General features: G+C 41.1%; 1 protein-coding gene across 3 annotated transcripts in view; it reads left to right on the forward strand.

The window, feature by feature from the left end:
• Positions 1–20,243, forward strand: part of CCDC6 (coiled-coil domain containing 6) — a 40,281-nt gene extending 20,038 nt beyond the window's left edge. For 2 of the 3 annotated variants that reach the window (XM_075841174.1, XM_075841176.1), the window contains exons 2-9: positions 3,572–3,721; positions 5,663–5,791; positions 9,766–9,869; positions 10,565–10,725; positions 13,484–13,640; positions 15,336–15,436; positions 16,472–16,596; positions 18,309–20,243. In XM_075841174.1, the coding sequence (XP_075697289.1) occupies positions 3,572–3,721; positions 5,663–5,791; positions 9,766–9,869; positions 10,565–10,725; positions 13,484–13,640; positions 15,336–15,436; positions 16,472–16,596; positions 18,309–18,497 (1,116 nt within the window). In that variant the 3' untranslated portion in view covers positions 18,498–20,243. The remainder of the gene's footprint in view (positions 1–3,571; positions 3,722–5,662; positions 5,792–9,765; positions 9,870–10,564; positions 10,726–13,483; positions 13,641–15,335; positions 15,437–16,471; positions 16,597–18,308) is intronic. The other variant, XM_075841175.1, reaches the window with a different exon arrangement.
• Positions 20,244–20,576: the final 333 nt, after the last annotated feature.

Here is a 20,576-nt window from a genome sequence, read left to right on the forward strand (position 1 = left end):
ATGCACAATATAACCTTGTTTGGGTGTATTTTCTTGTTAAACCGTTCAGACCTTGTTATTGCAGCACGTTCCTTACGCCTTTCCATAGATTTATGTGGTGAGCTCATGATTTGGATATGACAGCGGCTCCACACCCTTGTGCTGAGCGGGGTTTGTGGTAAACCTGTTTTCCTAGAAACTTTCATGGTTATTTGCTATCTTTAGGCTGAATTCACACATGCCGATTTGGTGCAGCATTCTGAGCCAAACTGAGGAGTTAATATAAAACAGAGTATCAGTCTCCTTCTTTTTGGATACAAGCCTGGCTTTGGACAAAAAAAAACTACATGTATCAATTGCCACCTATTCGCATGTCTGTTTTGGGCCATCATTCTGTGCTATTTCATTTCTTTATTGCAGTCTGCACTCCCTTTTTTTATTTTTTTATATAAAGCGCTTCAATTCCCTTTATAGACACACTTTTAGAAAGATAACCTGCTACCTGCAGCCACGCTAGAGAGTAGGAGCTTATTTCATACTTCCGTGTTATTGAGCCTAATGTATAAACAGTATGCTGTAAGCTCCCTCTAGTGGTGTCTGCAGCAGGTGATCTTTTGTAACCCTTTAATGACTACCACTGTCTTTTGATGGCGTGCAATGCAGGTATCGGGTCTACAGCAACATCTTTTGGAATCACTGTAGAAAAAGCTAATGAGTTCTACAGTAAGTGTTCATTCTCTAAGCAGGAGCCTCCTGAGGGGCAGCTGGGATCGGCATGGTAAATGATCAAAGGGGAATCTCCCCTTCGTTGCTGTTAGTACACACTATTGTTGCCCTAAGAGCAGCTGGTGTCATAGTGACACAGAAGAGAATGTATTGTCTTACAGGAGTATGCTAATACAGACGTATGAAAAAAAAAGTTGTCAAATAGTAATCCCTTTTTTGGAATTAAAAGATAATAATAATTTTATAAAAACAATAATGGAAAAAGCCAACAAATAAAGAAGTAATTTAGTATAAAATAAATTTTATAGTCAATATCCTGCACTGCACTTTAGGTATCCACACGACCGTAATAACCAGAGGAATTTATTTACCAGGTTATTTTGTGTATAACCTAAACAGTGTAAAAAAAAAAAAGAAAAAGTTAACCTAAAACAATGGCGAAATCACTTTTTTTTTCTATATTTATTTAAAAAATTATATAAATTGCACAGTAATTTATATGTACCCACCCAAACTGCGCTGACATTTTTTATTTTTCCTTCATAAAACAAAGCCTCATATAGCCATGTCAATAGAAAAAAATAAAGTTGTGGCTGCTGAAATCTGGAGATGCAATAACTGAATAAATGAGCTGGCCATTAGAGCTCCTTCAGGCCTGGTCCTTAAAGTCTCTGTACACCTTTTGAAAAAGATATCTCTCATTGTGATTGGTGCAACTTCATAATTACATTTTATTAAAATAAAGAGGAAGTCAGCAGCACCACCAAATAAACATCCAGAGGAGAAAGGCCAAGAATCCCAGCGAGGGATGGTGCACGCAGCACAAATGTCCCAGGTCCAGTGGGGCAGCTTTCACAGAATAAATGTACGAGAGTGCTGCGGTCTTTCTTACATTTACATTTTATTAAAAGTTACTTTTACTTTTTCAGATGCAGCTGCTTTGTTTCCTGTATACAGAGCAGCTGTATCTAGTGCTGAGACCTGAATCCATCAGGTCAGTGGGACCGATGGGTTCAGTGTCTGACACGCAGGAGCGATCTGTTATCGATCACGTCCAAGTTCCTAACTTAGATGTGATCGATAACGGGTGGATCACGCAGGACCCGCTGACACTGAATCTGTCAGTGCCGCTGACCTGACAGATACAGGTTTTTAGCTGCTCTGTATACAAGTTCCAAAGCATCTGTATCTAAAAAAGAACATTTTTATTAAAATGTAATTAATCCAGCTTTTTAGATTAAACCAAATGTTAATCAGGGTTGGTAATTCTCTTTCTGGTTATTTTTAGAGTTTGGGATATCCAAAGAATGGCTGAATGTAGTTGATCTGCCTATATACAATGCAGAAGGGAAAGGTGGCATGTCTCCAGAAAAGCACATAAAGCATTATATGACTTAAACAATTAAAATTTTGATTTATTTAAAAATATAATAGTTTCGGAATGGTTTAGCGTATAAGGGTATTTCTATCGTGGAGTGGGTCCCAGCTCTAGTTCTCGCAGCTAGCTCCTGAACAGGGGGCCGCCTGGTGTGTGTGATGCCCTCCCCATTCATTTCCATGGGAGTTATGTCAACAGCCGAGCAAATTCTCCTGTGTGTATGATGGGAATTACCCTTCAACACATTGTAATTTGAGCAAGCACGAGCTGCAGTTGCATTATTATTTGCTGGTTGTCAATTGAATATATTTTTCAAGGGCCCACGTTTTATTTTGACTGTAGGTGTGCAAAAACAACTATGTTCATCTGTTAACATATCAGTAACCGTTCAAAAATGTCTGATTGCGGCCCACAACGACATTGGGCAGTGACACTGGAGGGCCATACTGTATATAGGCATTCATAGATCTTTTCATGAGTGGTTAATATTTAATATGTTTAAGTGGTGGTGGTCAGAATTCATGTCTTCAAAGCCTTACTACAGGACTTTAGGACCTGAAGGGGGATGTGTTCTTACCTCTATTTAAAGAGGCTCTGTCACCACATTATAAGTGCCCTATCCCCTACATAATGTGATCGGCGCTGTAATGTAGGTGACAGTAATGCTTTTTATTTAAAAATACGATCTGTTTTTACCACTTTATTAGCGTTTTTAGATTTATGCTAATGAGTTGCTTGATGCCCAAGTGGGCGTGTTTTTACTTTAGACCAAGTGGGCGTTGTACAGGGGAGTGTATGACGCTGACCAATCAGCATCATGCACTCCTCTCCATTCATTTAAATCTAAAATCGCTCATAAAGTGGTAAAAATAGATAGTTTTTTAAAATAAAAAGCATTACTGTCACCTACATTATAGCGCCGATCTCCTTATGTAGGAGATAGGCCACTTATAATGTGGTGACAGAGCCTCTTTAAGCTTAATACCTACGTCCTACCTGCCTTGAAAGGTTTTTGTGCGTATATGTGGGGGCATAGTATTTTGAGAATATTTTCTTAAATTTTTTTTATCCACGCAAAGTTTTCATGCCCACCCTGCACTCGACTGAAAAATATAAATGTCATCAAATCTCTGTTTGAGCATTGGACCAGTAACGTTTCATCTTTGAAGAAAGCTATTTAAAAAAATAAATAAATGATATACGTGCTTTTAATGTGCAGTAAAGGAACTGAACGTTTTCTTCTGGCAGGACTCCTTTTATAATGTCTTTGGGAACGTTAGTGTTCATGAATAAACGCTTCGCTTTCTCACTTCAAAGCCTTTCTAGAAATGAATGTTCAGAACGTTTAGTGATGTAAGTCGGACTTTGAAGGACGTCCAATGAAAGTTCAGAATTCCTCCTCTTGGATGTATTTTGCTGTAAGACTGTTATTGCTGACAGTGGTTACTTTCCTTATTACTCATGTAAACACATCTCTATTCCTTACAGCAAGCGAGGGCTGAGCAAGAAGAAGAGTTTATCAGCAACACCTTGTTTAAGAAGATCCAGGCCTTGCAGAAGGAGAAGGAAACACTTGCAGTGAACTATGAGAAAGAAGAGGAATTCCTCACTAATGAACTGTCACGGAAACTCATGCAGGTGAATAGACCCTCACACCAGCTGGCAGCTCCCCAGGGTGCATCAGGCTACCGCATGCCATATTCAATGTACAATGGGCACCGGCTCCAGCAGTAAAGAAAAAAGTATACCGTCTAGAGAGATGCTAACATATGCCTATATAGTTGAATATGACTTTTATGTGGTAACCCTAAGTAAAAACATGTCAAACATATACCAAAGGTACAATCTTTTGGCTTTCACCTGCACAACAGGAGTTTATGGGTTCATATCGGTAAACATTGGTATACAGGCGTAGACGCCTGATCGTAACAAGATCTAGTGTGAACAGAGCCTACCATAGCATATTGTTCTTCTGCCCATCTATGTTCTTTTTATCCAGCTATCTAATACTGGACACCCCGGAGGATTAGCCACGCTTGGCAGTGCATGAAAGCTGTACGCTCTCATTTTGCTTTTGTGCGGATTACTATCCCTATAATTGCACCCCTGGCGTAATTCAGAATAGATTCCTTAAAATAAAAAAAGCAGATGGCACCCTGCAAACTGTATTAGCATTGTAGCAATTGCATCAGTCCTATGAAAGATGTAATGAAGAGTACCTTGTTTTGTGCATTAAAATTTAAGTTAAAGGGATTATCCGTCTGGTATAGACAACTCCTACGTACATGCCTTCTATTAGCCACTGTGTATGGATAGGAGCGTCTTTCCCTCTGCAGGTCCTGGCTTGTCTATTCATGCCATGGTCTGCCCATTGAAATGAATGGGCACCATCTAATGCTTTGTAAGAAAATGAGGACTAGCTTTGGGTTCCCTTCACCTCAATAAAAGTTTATGGTGAGCACTACTAGCTGCAGGACTCTCCGAACTAATCATTGTTGCTCGTATTTAAGGATTGTCCAAACCAAACCACTCCTTTTTAAGACTGTTGAGATAATCACAAGATCCATAACTCACCTGATAAATCCGCCGCCGTTCCAGCGCCGCTGCTCAGGTGGACCAGTCTTTGTTTACTGTGTTGCAGTGATGACCTGCCCAAAACCCACGTGAACGATGCCGCCAATCACTGTAAACAAAGCACAGTAAGCAAAAACTGGTGGGGACCACAGGAGTGGTGGCGCTGTAACCGCAGGGGATTTATCATGTGAGTAATGGGTCATTTGTTGTTTTATGGTATTTCTCCCCCTAGGCCAAATCTCTGCATCCCCCTGGCTGCCCACTATAGTTTCATTGTAATATAAAATATCAGATCAATGCTGGTGTGGGTGAGATTTGGCTGTTTTCTTTGGCGCTTGTGTAGTACAGGATATAAAAAATAAGGGCTGAAAACAATGAGAACGGGACGTTACAGGGGGTCTCTCCCTGTTTTTAGTCACTTAAATGCTGCGATCGCTATTCACCCTGGCATTTTAACAGGTTAAACAAGCAGGATCGCGCTCAAACGGGATCCCACTCGTTACCCGGAAGTGTCGGCTGTAACACACAGCCGACACACTCGCCCTATGAAGCGGGCTCAGCCCGTGAGCCCGCTCCATATTCCCCCACCCGGCGTGCGCCATATATATATATATATATATATATATACGGCGGATGTCGGGAATGGGTTAAGTAGAGAGCGCAACCTGGAAACTGTGAATTATTTCCTCACTAGCTATGCCAATTGCATCATTGATTCCTAAGGCCTCATGCACACGACCGTAGACATGTGCACGGCCGTGGTTTTCGGGTCGGCCGGCCACGGAGTGACAGCCGCGAGCCGTCCGCAAATCGCGGGCCGTTCACATTTTCAATGAGCTCGGACCGCAGAACATGGCCGTAATAAGACATGCCCGTTCTTTCTGCCTTGCGGGCTCCTGGGCCGTGCACGGACCGTGAAAACGCTGCAGAATACTTGTGGCGTTGTTACTTTTGCATCGGTGGCCTGTATTTAATCTTCTCTCCGCTTTCCCTTTTTATGTTTAGTTACAGCATGAGAAAGCAGAACTTGAACAACACCTGGAGCAAGAACAAGAGTTTCAAGTTAACAAGTTAATGAAGAAAATAAAGAAACTGGAAAATGACACCATCTCCAAACAGCTAACACTAGAACAGGTAATAAATTGGTGCTGTGCCAGCCAGTGAGTAGAGCTGAGCTTCAATGCCACACACAGCCCATGGATAGGAGTGTTCTAGTAGAAATCAGCCATGGTTATTTTTCCCCTTATACAACCACTTAAACGGATTGAGTCCTGTATTTAATTTTTAGTTTCAGGAATTACATTTAAAGCGACCCTCCCGTCCCAGCACAACATTTTAAATATGTATATGGAGTAGTAATATCTAATGCCCTCCCGTTGAGCTGCTGTGGAGCTGTTTTAGGGTCCCCTCTTTGCTTTTCCAATGTGGCCGCCCCTCTTCTTAGACTAGGAGTTTGAGACCCTCCCACTGTTCTCGGATTGGCCAGAGCTGCTCACGTGAGGAGTTTTGTCCACTCTGTGAACAGAGGTAGTGTCTTAGACTCGGTATGAGAAGCACTGTGGCGACTGAGACAATACAGTGGGGACCCTAAAACGGATCAACAGCAGAGAGGCACAACTGGAGGGTATCAGATAATATTACTCCACATACCCCATCGCTTTTAATATTCGTCCTGAGACCGGAGGCTCGCTTTAAGTATAAAGATGTGTTTTTTTTTTTTGTTTTTTTTAAATGTTGTAGCTATTTATAATGGAAAATAAACTACCTTGTGGCGGCCATATTGGAGACACGCATGTATTTCCTGTGTAGTCAGTACAGCAGGGTGGGTTTGTTTTTTCGCAGCTGAAATGAATAGAAGTCAATTGACCGAGAAATGTCATAGACTTTCAGGCTGGGTTCACACGACCTATTTTCAGACGTAAACGAGGCGTATTATGCCTCGATTATGCCTAAAAATACGGCTCCAATACGTCGGCAAACATCTGCCCATTCATTTGAATGGGTTTGCCGACGTACTGTGCTGACGACCTGTCATTTACGCGTCGTCGGTTGACAGCTGTCAAACAACGACGCGTAAAATGACTGCCTCGTCAAAGAAGTGCAGGGCACTTATATAAATTATATGCAGGGCACTTCTTTGAAACGTAATTTGAGCCGTTTTTCATTGAAGTCAATGAAGAGCAGCTCAAACTTACGGGCGTCAGAGACCCCTCGCAAAATGCGAGGAGGAGCATTTACGTCTGAAACGACGCAGCTGTTTTCTCCTGAAAACAGTGTCTTTTCAGACGTAAAAGCAAGCTAGCGTGTGCACATACCCTTACAGTTTCCAGGAATTGATGGAGTACAGCCCCCTTCCCGAGTGACCAGGGGAGATGTATGCAGAGCTTTACCTGTGTGTATAGTGTTAGGGTATGTGCACACACAATCAAAAACGTCTGAAAATACGGAGCTGTTTTGAAGGGAATACAGCTCCTAAATTTCAGACGTTTTTTATGGCCGGTTTTTGGAGCTGTCTTTCTATAGTCAGTGAAGAACTGCTCCAAAAACGTCCCAAGAAGTAACATGCACTTCTTTTTCGCGGGCGTCTTTTTACATGGCGTTTTTGTAAAACGAGGCGTAAAAAAACGCCCCGTGGGAACAGAACGCCGTATTTCCCATTTGAAATCAATGGGCAGATGTTTGGAGCTGTTCTGCTTCCGTTTGTTAGGGCATAAACGCCCAAAATACGCCTGAAAAATCTGTGTGAACATACTCTTACTATCCTACCTTACCTGGGCTTCCAGCTATATAACAGAGCTGCCATAAACTTATCCACCTTCTGATGATAATGAGATGACAAAACTGACAAGTGAGCTACAGAGAACAGAAAATATCAGTCTGTCTTCTCTAGGGGCTAGTGTGGAAAGTCATATCTCAAGTTATCTTTTATGTAGAGAAGTCACATATAAAAACACAGCCAAAAATAAAAAACTGTGTTTTTTTTTCATATTTATTTGACCCCCTTCCTTTACAAGTAAACAATTGAGATAACACCTTATGGCAGCTGTTAGGAATTAAGGTCTGCGCACCCACTGTACCAGCGACAATCTGTGGATGGACAATGCCGGGGAGTTGTGAGAAGACAATAAAAAACCCCGCACAGGGCATTAGATGAAAGTAGATTTTCTTTTGTTGAGTTGACAATCTTTCTATTATCCAGATACTTTAGATTTTGATTTGGTTTTATTGCGGTTGTGCATTGATAATGTTTTTAGTGACTCCTGTTTGTCATTTACATGGATGATTTCAGTGACCGCAGGCTCATCAGTATTTTTTTTCCTTCAGTTTGTTACACATGCATGCAAAGATTATTGTAAGATATGCTTAAAATGCTGATGTACCCGTTTAAATAAGACTTTCTGTATACCTAGTTAAAGGGACAGTTAAAACGAAGACTGGATATTGACAGAGGATACTTGTGGGAATGGAGATTGTATCTCATGGCTAGAGGATGCTTCTAAAAAAGAGAGGCGGCTGTAAACACACAATAAAGAGATTACGGGAACAGGACTGGATGTCGCTGTTACAGCTTTTAAATAAGCCAATCCAAAATATAGGAATTCTTTATAGAATTGTGAAATTACAAGGTGGCTTTGAGTGAAATCCAAGTAGATTACACCAGCAGCCACTAGGTGGTGGTTTGGTCTTTTTGTTAAAGGGGTTTTCCCCACAAACACGTCTCCCCTATCCACAGGATAAGGGATACACATCTGATCACTGTGGGTCCGACTGCTGGGAGAGTCCCCCAAAGTGCTCCATGAGAATGGAGCGCTGGTACGCATGCTTAGCCAGCGGTCCATTTATTTCTATGGGACTTCTGGGACCGCTGTCTCCGGCAGCTCCATAGAAATGAATGGCATGCTGGTCGAGCATGCGCACCATTCTCATGGAGCACTTTTGAACTTTCAGTTGCCCGTTATTGCTGGGGGTCCTGGTGGTCACACAACTCCTATCTTGTGGCTATGGGATACATGTGTTTGTGGCAAAACCTCTTTAAAGGGGTTGTTCAGGACTATGACATTTGTATAATATACATGAGCATTTGCACATGTAATCACCCTCCGGAACCTTATCAGACCATTTGTTGACTGACTTGGATGTTTACAGGCATCTGGATCATGTAGGTGTTTTGTCTTTTCAGTTGTATTGAGTTAGTGAACTCGCGTGCATGTTGACATAGGTAGAAGTGACATGTATGCACTTTTTAGGAGTTGTGGCTTTCAGGCTCTGCTTGGGTCAGCTTTTTAGCCATAAAAATAAAATAGTTTGTTTTTTAGTGTTTGTTTGTTTTTTACAAATAATGCACGTTTATGCAAAATGTAATGAAGGTGCCCATGAGTGTAAGGTAGTGGATGGCATTTTCAAAATGTGGCAGGTGTCTACATTTAAAAGTCAGGCTTTAGTTGTTTATATTCATAATATGACAATTGTTCTGGCAGTAAAAGGGTTAATGCATATATTTGTATGTGTCCACAGGTCTTCAAGTCATGACGCTTTTGTTAAATTTGGTGCAGAAGTTTTCTTATGTGAAATGTAATTTCAATTTTGTCCACTAGATGGAGTTTGATGTCTTTCCACAAATTGTATACTTTATGGAACTGTATTTGCAAGGTGCCTGGTAAATGCATATAAACAGCCGATCATGTGCAATTGGGGAGGTTTGGGGCAGATGGCTGTAGGCCAAGAAAACGTGTGTGTCTGTGTGTGTGTGTGTGTGTGTGTGTGTGTGTGTGTGTGTGTGTGTATATGCAATATTCCAATAATAAAATTCTCAAGCTACTTTGTACCTGAAGTTTAGATTTGTAAGTACATAAACCTCAAGTGTTTTTTATGGGCTCAACCTCTTCTCTGATCATGTGGGGTTCTCAATCTATATGACGGGTTATTCTTTGCAGCTTTCTTGGTAGGTAAATATGCAATAAATAGAATTGTATATATCTTGTCTTTTTTTTGCATTCAAATTTGTGGTTTTTTTCACGGTCTTACTTAAAGGTTCAGTCTTATTCGGTCCCGTTCTCAAAAGCTCTGCATATATTCGTTTGCTAACAGAAATATTTTTACGCACTCAGCTAAGACGTGAAAAGATTGACCTTGAAAACACCCTGGAACAAGAACAGGAATCACTGGTTAATCGTCTCTGGAAGAGGATGGACAAACTTGAAGCAGAGAAAAGGTTGGTTATTCCCGCAAAAGCTTTCTTATAGCAGCTAATGATGGATTAACTTGGATGACTACCTTAGATTGAACTGGTGTTAAAGCTACGTCTATTGCAGACTAGGTATAATCACAATACTATCTCTACACGTTGCTCCTCTTCCCCCGACAGCAGATGTCAGGGGAAAGAGGGATTGGGCATGTTGGATTTCAATATGCCCGAGCCTTTGTTACTGTGGGAGATAAGCAGATGTCTGGCATTGAAATAAACATGTAGTTTCAGCAGACAGGAGAAATAGCTGTTGGTCAAACAAGACATCCCAGGTGTGTGGATTTACACCATGCAGTTTCGTTGAAAGTAAGAGAAGCTGCAGCTGCATCCCCCTCCTCTTCTGTTTGTCTGCTAATTTCTCCAGGCAGGGAAAGTGGGACACCAGGCTTCTACATAGTGAATGTGTCACTTTCCCTGAATAATTCACATTACAAAGTTTCATGTATTCGCATGCACTAATGTTTTATGCAAAACGGAAAAAAACACCATTTATAGATATGCTTTAAATTATCGCTGTAAGAATGATGCACTCTTTTGATTATTTACCTATCAACCAATAACTATAAATTGTTTCCTCTCAATCCTGTGTCTTTCCTTATGATTTAAGCCTTATAGCTGTATTTTGTCTCTTTTTTTTTTTTTTTTTAAAAATTTTATTTTAGAATTTTGCAGGAAAAATTAGACCAGCCAGTGTCTGCTCCGCCATCACCTCGGGACATATCAATGGAAATAGACTCCCCGGAGAACATGATGAGACACATACGTTTCCTTAAGAATGAAGTGGAAAGGCTAAAGAAGCAACTGAGAGCTGCACAGCTACAGCGTAAGTAGATCTAGATTCATTTCACCTGACTTTCCTAGGCCTCGTTATTTATCCATTGTCCGCTATTGTTTTGTTCTTTTAATCCAGTGACTGATGGCTCATTCATTATTGCTTTATTACCAATACTGTTTTCACATTCTGTATTGATGGGCACGAATAATGATGACAGAACTGATGGGCTGGGTTCACACTGAGTTTTTTGCAGGCAGAAAATCTGCCTCAAAATTCAGTTTGGAATTTTGAGGCAGATTTTCCTCTGCCTGCACAGCGTTTTTCACCCGCGGCCATTGAGAGCCGCGGGCATAAAACGCTGCGAAATACGCTTCTGCCTCCCATTGATGTTAATGGGAGGTCCGAATCGTAAACGCCCGAAGATAGGAAAAAAACGCCTCCGCCTCCCATTGAAATCAATGGGAGGCGTTTTCGGCCGTGTTTTGGCACGTTGTCTGTGTCAAAAAACTCTGTGTGAACTGGCCCATAAGCTTCCAATTGTGGAGTCAATAAATAGCCTAATTAGCTTTAAAGGGGTGATTAGAGGACCTACTGCTCATCTTATCTTATTATTATATATTTTTTACAGAGACTCTCAACCTCTCTTATGTGACCGTTATGCTCTCTGATATGAGGGGGGGGGGGTTCTTAACATGAATAAAACTTCATGTTACCCCTCCCACTGGGGTCATCTACAGCCATACAGGGACAGGAGGAGGATAACAGATTCTCCTGCCTGCCTGCACGTCCCCGGCTGAATAACACTTACTAGAAGCTGCTGTAGTGTCTGTGTCTCTATCTTCACCTCCCTCTCTGTCTGCTCTTGCTCCCTCTCTTCTACCTTCTCCATAGACCGATTTTGGCATCTGAGACCTGATCTCTCAGTAAGCGGATAGTCGGTTTCGCCTTGAGAAGATGTATTTAGTAGTAAATTCAGAATGAGAGAACAGCTAAGGGGGGGGGTTTATACACATTTAACAGTTTGTAGTAACACCGAGACCCCATTGCAGCTCTACTGAACTTGCAGCACCATAGATACCTAAGGTGCTTCAGGTTTGATTCAGTAGTATTGAGGAAAGTCCGGGAGACAGACTGTTAAATATGTTTATAATATGCCTGTCTGAATAAGGCCCTACTGAAATTCTATGTAGATTACAGCTATATATTAAGTGTAAAATGGAGTTAAACAGTGGACGTATTCTTTAAATTTAATTAGCCTTCACTGTTCTTTTTACACGTTACGTGAGAGACCAAGTAATTATTACCAAGGTTTAATTTGACCGTTCACTCTTCATGCGATGGACACAAGTGCGGTCGTCTTTTTCTGTGTTTGCTAGTCTGTTATCCTTCAGTGCTGTGATAAATCAGGCATACATGATGAATGAGTCAGATGTTAATCTGACATTTGCTCTTGGTTTTGTCCTTGTAGACTGTTTTCTTGGTATTTCCAGGCGATGACTAAGGTTACTCTTTTTGGTGCTTATCAAATTGTGAAATCCGCTTTTATCTGATGTCCTATGTCATAAAGCTGTGGAAGTGAGTTAGCCAGTTTATATGGCCAAGGGCTAGATCAAGTATTTTTCTTTTGAAGATAAAAAGTCTATAAACTCTTGCGGATGAAGAGAATAGGATAATGATTACCTAACCTGTCTTGTCATTGGTACAACATAAAAAAAGTAACCTCCTCACACCACAACACTATACATTCCTGCATTTCAACACACGTGCACACCTTTGTGCTTGTACTCGCGCGCTCACCAGTGATATTGTGACTGTCGATCACCATTACATTTCTGCACACCTGCAGCTTAACTCCATAAACACTGAGATTTATGCTCATCACGGATTGCCAATGTTATCATAAAGGGATCGTGGGGGCAGTCACTGCGATTTCCCTATACGAAAGCTTAGGGCTGGGACTGTAGCATGCAACGGTTTATTTATGGCGATTGGTGGGTATCCATGGAGCCATACATACTTTGCTTGCAAAATGATGTAAACACAGATGGTACTGCCACCCTATCTTTCTTGTTGAGGCGGCAGTGCAGGACACAAGGATTCTCTGTTCTGTGTGCAGTCATGTTTCAGCTTCTGTAACCCATTCACTAAACATGGCTCCTTGGATTATTAAAGGGGTTTTCCCACCATACTAAAGTGATGGCATATTGCTAAAACGCTCAATCGCTGTCGAGGCCACCGCGTATCCTTAGAATGAAGGTGCCACGTCTCTAGTTTAGCGCTTCTGCTCTTCTATAGGTTTTCCCTGAACAGCTGTGTGAGTGTCGCTGTGCAAGAGATGAGCCAAAGGAACTATAAACTGAGTTTACACTGGCAGATATGTGCCCATAACTAGCACTGATCGTTACAGGATGATCGGCACTCGTTTAAAGGTCCTCTACACGAGCCAATATAAACTGTATGGGGAAGAACAATCGTTTATACGATCGGTCCTTATACAGTTTAAATAATATTGTCAGCACATCCCCTGTTTATATGGGGAGATCTATTGCCGACAGCGATGATTTTCAGGGCAGCATAAATGGTGAAATCGGCTGATGGACGAGCATTTCATCAGCAGTCTGCTTAGTCCTGCATTAAGGTTTTAGATTTGGACTTGGTTTAACGCTTTCTGTGCAAAATGTCATGTTTTTGTCTCGCCTTCAGCCAAATTATCAGAACCTCCCTGTCTTGTTTATGCATTTTGTAATATGATTGTACTTTTTTTTTTTTTACTAAATCTCATTCTTTTATTCTACTTTTATCTTAGACACTGAGAAAATGGCCCAGTACTTGGAGGAGGAGCGCCACATGAGGGAAGAAAATTTGAGGCTTCAAAGAAAACTGCAGAGGGAAATGGAAAGACGAGAAGCTCTGTGCAGGCAGCTGTCAGAAAGCGAATCCAGCTTGGAAATGGATGACGAGAGGTTGGATTTCTTTAGTAATTATACCATGTTAATTAGTCTGTGTTCGCATCTACTCCGTCATAGGAGCAGAACAATGCGAATACCAGAAGCGATGGATCCGTTGCATGACAGAAACCAATGGCGCCTGACTATGGTGCCCAGTCACTTTAGTGGCTTTCGTCTTCTGAGTGCAAGTTTCTCAATAGGAAGAGGTAGAAGCTGCTGTCAGGTATTTCTGGCAGCTCTTATCTCCTGGGGAACAAAAGATCGGCCATGTGGAAATCTAGTCCTGATTGCGTTGCCCCTCATAAAGTTACATTTTTGATTGTAGCATTTACCACTAATGACTGAGATAAATTGAAACCTTGATAAGTGTAGCAACCAATGGAATAGATTTCCATTGGTCAGAACCAGTTGTTTGTAGGGATGTCACGATACCAGAATTTGGACTTCGATACCGATATTTCGTGTAGTATTGCGATACTTAATACCAAAACGATACTTTTACCAACAACAATAATAATAATAATGAAAAGAGTTCTTCAGTTTTCTGATGTCGGTGATGAATATTGAACCTCCCACGTGTCTCACATTAATAGTAATTAACCCCATCATGTTCCTTAGTCATAATGGCCAAAATTGGATTAATCTGTGAGGTACATGATGGGGTTAATTACTATAAATGTGAGGCACATGTTCATACCTCGTGCCTCACATTAATAAGTGAAAGAAAGCCGTTTTATTTTATAACAGTGTAAACATGAATGACGCTATAAATGTAATTACGGTCGCGACGATACCAAATATGTGTATTTTATGTATCGAGACTTATTTTTATTTTTATTGGTGTGTGTGTGTTTTTTTTAATTTTTTTATTTTTAAACTTTAATGTACTAGCATATATCTATATGCCAGTACGTTATTTTGTGCACTGATAGTACAGTTGTTAGGACATACCTAAATAGGCCCTAACTGGAAATATGGTAGGACAGCCCTGGGGTCCTTCAATGGACCCTGGGCTTTCTGCCCATATATGATATGGCCCTCGAACGCGTCACAGGAAAATTCCCTGTAGCGCGATCCAAAGGACATCGCCCCTTCTCATTCCCCTGAATGCTGCGGGCAGCATTCAGGAGAATGGCAGCGGAGATAAGCGGTTTTTCTGATCTCCGCTGCGGGGCTGCGACTGTAATACAGCCATTGTCCCGCTCCTGACAATAAGTGCGCGCACGGTCAGCATGAGGTGATGCGGCCGATGCTGTACTAATGAGCGGCGGCGCAGGCACTGAAGACAGAACATGGGGATGTTTTCCAGTGCGCCCGCCATGTTCTGTCTTCAGTGCCTGCGCACATTAGTGCAGCACCGACCGCATCACATCATCCTGACCCCGCGAACTTATCATGACTCAGGAGCAGGTCAATGACTGTATCACACAGCCGCAGCCCCGCGCTCATACATTCATGTGTTACAATACTGAGCTGTGCGGCTGCACAGTTTAGTATCGAAATACATGAAATAACGGTATCTAACCGTTTGAGGGTGCACGGTATCGAAACAGTATCAAAGTTTTGATGCATCGTGCATCCCTAGTTTGTATTAATATAAACATAACTATTTTCATTACCTATCATAAAGTCGCTCAGATATCTATGTGCAGCGCACCACCCCTGTAGGCAATACAGTTCATGTATCTAACTTTCTTTTTTTCTTTTTAGGTATTTTAATGAAATGTCTGCACAAGGATTAAGACCACGTACGGTGTCAAGCCCAATACCCTACACACCATCCCCAAGTTCCAGCAGACCCATTTCTCCAGGTAAATGACTTTTCCTTGTTTCAGCTGTGAATAAGCGCTACGCTGACCGGTGTACTGGTGTGTTTTTAATGTACGGCTGTGCAGATTCCGTGAGCTAGGAGTGGAGTGCAAGGGACCAGATTGAAAAAAAGCTAATCCGCTTCCCAGCAACTTGACTACAATAATACCTGCCCATTGCTGGGAAGCTAATTTACAATTCCTGCCACACACGACAGCCACAATATTATAGAAAGCCCCAGTATCTCCTTCAACCGCAGATGTTGGTCAAAGAAGGATCGTGCATATTGGATTTCAACATACCTGATCTTTTGTGCCTGCGGGAATGCCTTTTTATGGTATGTTAGGAGGAATAACTGTTGGCAAATGACGACCCAAACTGTATGGCCAGCTTATTCATTTTAAGATAGCCATTAACTGAACGTGCTAAACTCCCCATAAGCTTGCAGGATAGGCTTGACCAAGTGTACACGCTTATTTAATAGAGTAGGAGACATGCCACTGACAGACACTACTGGCAAAAGGGTCGGGCATGTTCAAAACTAACATACCTAATCCTCAATTTTCCCGATACGTGCCGTTGGGGACAGTAGATACTCTATACGCATTAGATCATTGGTAATATCCTCTGACGTTACTCTAATGTATGGTCAGCCTTACTCTGAACACATTCAATGGGTCAGATTTACTGCAGGCTGCGTTCATTTTAGACTAATTTAAGAACACTGTTTGCACCTGACCTAGACACTTTTGTATCTAGAAAAGGAGCGTGGCTTAAAATGAGCCAAATGAAAACTAAGCTAACAAAGTATTGGTGTAAGGAAGAGAAAAGTGTCTATCAAGTCTATAAAGATGTGCCACATTTATCATACAGCGGCCGCCCCCTGGGATTAATTTTGTTCCCCTTCGGACTGCCTAGTTTTAGTTTATAGGATCTAAATCTTGATAGTATTAATACATCTGCCCAGTATGTTCTGTTGCATGTCTGTGTCCTGTACAAATTTGTGCTGTTTGTGATATTCTTGTTCTACGTTTTAGGCTTGTCTTATGCAAGTCACACTGTTGGCTTCACCCCTCCAACCTCCCTCACTAGAGCTGGAATGTCTTATTTCAATTCTCCAGGTTTACACGTGCAGCACATGGGTTCGTCTCATGGTATTACAGTAAGTAAAACATGAAGGTTGTATGCTTTTCTTATTTAAATGCTCCTCCCAGAAAAAAAGAAGTAGAAGGAATGACCTATGGTCCATTTAATTTCTTATTAAAAATAATTTTTTATAAAATAATTCCACCTTAGAGGACTTGTCATGTACACTGACCTCTCGGTTTTAATTAAATACTTGCATTTCCCATTAAGTATTAATTCTGGAGCATCTTTCCTTAGAGCTGGTATTGGTAACACCCAGTTGTCAATGTATTTATTACCATGCAGCAGACACCGGGGAACAATCGTTCTGCCCCTATACACATTCCATCACAATTAGTTTGTTTTTCGCCAGCTTTGTCAGTATTACCTGCACCTGCTTCTCAGCTCTTTCCAATAGCCACCATTAGAATTGTTTTTACTGGTTAACACGATGCAGTATTCTGTCTTTCAATTCTTGTCACCGGTCAAATATCTGTCCGATGTGAGGCAAATTGCAGTATATTACAATCGATCTCGGATGTCTAACTGCTTAGATGCACTGATCAATAGCGACCTGTAGCCCCCCATCACACGGTTGACTGCATAATTAGGGACCCTAGGTCGTCCATGTTTGCGCCAGAGGCAGGGCTAAAACGGAGACCTCAAAAAGCACAATAAACTGCAATGCATAAGTTTTGCAGTGTATTGTGCAAATAGGCAAACAATCGTGTTAAGTCCCCTAGTGGATGTAAGGAAAATGTATAGGAAAATAGAAAAAATATATATATATAATTACGTTTAAAGAAAACAGTTTTGTTTTTCCTCCTAAAAGGATGTAAACAATAAAACGTAAAATTGGTATTGACATACTTAAGAGTCCGCACGTAGAATGCCGTTAACATAAGCTGCAGAATGGCTGTTTGGTCACATTGGCTCCACCGAAAATGGAATAAAAAGTCAACAAAAAGTTGCACGTACCCAAAATAGTAGTATTAAGAACTACAGTTCGCCCTGCAGAAAGCAAACCCTAACACCGCTCCATGAATGAAAAAATAAGAAGTTATGGGCCTCCGAATATGGCAACACAAGATAATAAAAAAAAAAAATATATAATGAACAAAAAAAATAAATAAAGCACGATATATGGCCTCGCCATATTTGTATTGACTCGCAGAATAAAGCGAACAGGTAATTTTTCCTGCAGTATAAATGCTATAAAAACAAAACTTAAAAAACAATGGAGGAATTGCTGGGTGTTTTTGCTTCCACTCTACCCCACAAAATAAATTTTTTATTGAAATTGAGCCATTAAAAACTATATCTCGTCCCGCCAAAAAAAGCCCTCTTACGGCATTGTCAAAAGAAAACGTAAAGTTATAGCTTTTGGAAGGCGGGGCAAGTAAAAAATTTGGTGGCACGGGCTTGAACTTTATTTCCGCCCCTTACGGATGAATGTGCATTTTATGGTTAAAGGGGTTTTCCACCATAGGACAGACCATCAATGTTTGATCAGTTGGGGATTGACCCCCAAGAGACTGCAGATCAGAATAAAGGGGCCATGGTGCTCGCTGGAGGCCGTCAATATTTGCTCAATGATAATCCTCTTTAGTAGGTTTAAGGTTCTGAAGACCTCACCAAAATTGTGCCTTGAGGGTCACTTTCTACTTTTCCCTTTACAAGATATGCACCGTATGTGGATAAAGATATAACTCCATTTTATGTTTATGTATATATTTGTTTTTCTTCCAGAGACCCTCCCCACGAAGGAGCAACAGCCCTGACAAATTTAAGCGTCCCACTCCACCGCCGTCTCCAAACACCCAGACTCCAGTGCAGCCTCCACCCCCTCCACCTCCTCCGGCACAACCTGCAGTCCAGTCAGCTGCATCTCAGTCCGCCACGTCCCACAATTCAGTGCATCCTCCCTCTCAGCCCTAGTGCATGCCCCCTGCAGTCTCTGCATCTTGAGTTGGACTTATAACATGGAACAGTTTACTCAGAGCCAAAGGCTTACTCGTCATATTTGGATTATTTGCACTGAGGTTACATAGGCTTCACTGTCTAATTGTGTTGTAAATGTTTGTCTCAGATTTCAGCCGGTGTTGTGGGTCTTACAGAGTTAACATTCCCACACACTTCTCGTTCCATGTTTAACGAAACGACATGTACGTTAGTACCCTGGCTGGAACATTGCTACTCTGTGATGAGCAGGGCAACCTTACTTAATGTTCTATCATGCTGCTCAAATGCGTTTTCTTTGAGGCTTTTAGGTTTATATATAAAAGGGATACCTTTTTTTTTTTTTTTTTTTACTTTGTTTTTCATTGATTTTGCATAAGCGGTCTAAAGCATGATGGTTTGAGTTTTTTATTTTGATTTTATAAAGTATCCCGTATATACCATAAATCACTACATTTAAGTAGTCTTCGACTAGAACTGCTGAGATATGCACATCTTAAAGCAGCACTCCGGTCATTTTTTTTGTTTTATTAGTATCTCGGTCTCTTTTTGAAAAGTACGCCTGGTAAAAGGTAGGGTAGGTTGTCCTCTTACCGGGCACTTAGTTGCCGAACTATAATCTTTGATCCCGGCTGCTGTTATGTCACGTGACCGCACTGTGACTGATTCCTACAGCGTCTGCTGTGTGCACCCGAGGTCACTTTTACTATTCATTCATAGGAGTCACACATTGGGAGTCTTATTAGAATGCATAGTGAAAGTGACTTCCAGTCCACGTAGAAATCGGGCGGGCGGGATCGGTGATGATAGTTTGGCAACAAAGTGATTGGAAAGACGATTACCCGCCCTACCTTGTACCCGGGTGTAATTTCCAAATGGGGGCCGAGATTAACATTTACCGGACTGTTCCTTTTAATCCCACATACGGTGGAATCCAGTAACTCAAAGCCAGTTTTGCTGTCTAATAGCAGAGTAGTGATCTGATATAACAGCGTGTATCTTATGTGGCAACAAAAATATAAAGGCCTATAAAAGCACAGTGTTAAATGTACAAATTATGTGCTAGTAAGGATGTGTTTATGGCTTTACGGAGGTAGGTTCAAGTTATCCAGTGCCTGTAACTCACATTCATCTTCTAGTTAGCTATACATAGACCCTCTAAGACATGGCGTCTATGGCGCACAAACCATAATTGATGCAACAATATCAAAACCAAATCCTCATCTATTAATCACATGGTAGTGAAATGTGGGAATCCTTGTTTAACTATGTGGAATGTATTGTAAATGGATCTTAAGATTTAATTATATCAGTTTTAGGTGAATCTTATCCTGTAAGCTGTCCGCTAATCCATTTCTATGACTCACAGTATTTTTCTTTTTACGTTTTATTCAATTGGCAGTTTCTTTTATTTAGATTGTTTTTTTTGTTTTTTTCGTTTTGCAGAGTATTTTAAATAAAATTCATGTAAAAATCAACCTCAATGTACCTATGAGATGAAAATTTTTAGCAATGTACTTGGCAGCACAGCCAGTCATTTTGTATTGCTTAATAGAAGCAGGAAAGATTCCGTATTGACGTAGCACAGCTTGGCACTAATGAATGCTTATTTAGCAGAATACGGTAAGCTGGTACAATGTATACAGAAAAGTTTTGAGTACAATTTTATTTTATTTTTTTTCTCCTTTTCATTTAGCACAAATAAATTGTTTTGGTTTCACTTTGCAGTGGAACAATGTGTTTAATTATTGCTTCCCCTCTATCTATCTCTGCGGTTATCCTGATTTGCCAGCCGTCCCTGGAAGCCAGCGGTAAATTTCTCCAATTAAAGGAAAGAAAGTTACAATTTTTAATCCTCCCATTAGATTTGGCACCTAAGCTGATCATATATTTTCGTAATGGCTCGTGCACAGCTGTATTATGGCTCCATACAAGTGCCAAATTTGGGCTCCTATTGTACTGATATGCCTCTTCAAGTGGAGCTTGACCAAAAACTCATGGCACGCTCCATTGTATGCTGCATTATAGAAATATGTTCTCCAAGAGGCATTGCCTCTT

This window comes from Rhinoderma darwinii, chromosome 11, assembly GCF_050947455.1.
Source record: "Rhinoderma darwinii isolate aRhiDar2 chromosome 11, aRhiDar2.hap1, whole genome shotgun sequence".
NCBI lineage: Eukaryota > Metazoa > Chordata > Amphibia > Anura > Rhinodermatidae > Rhinoderma > Rhinoderma darwinii.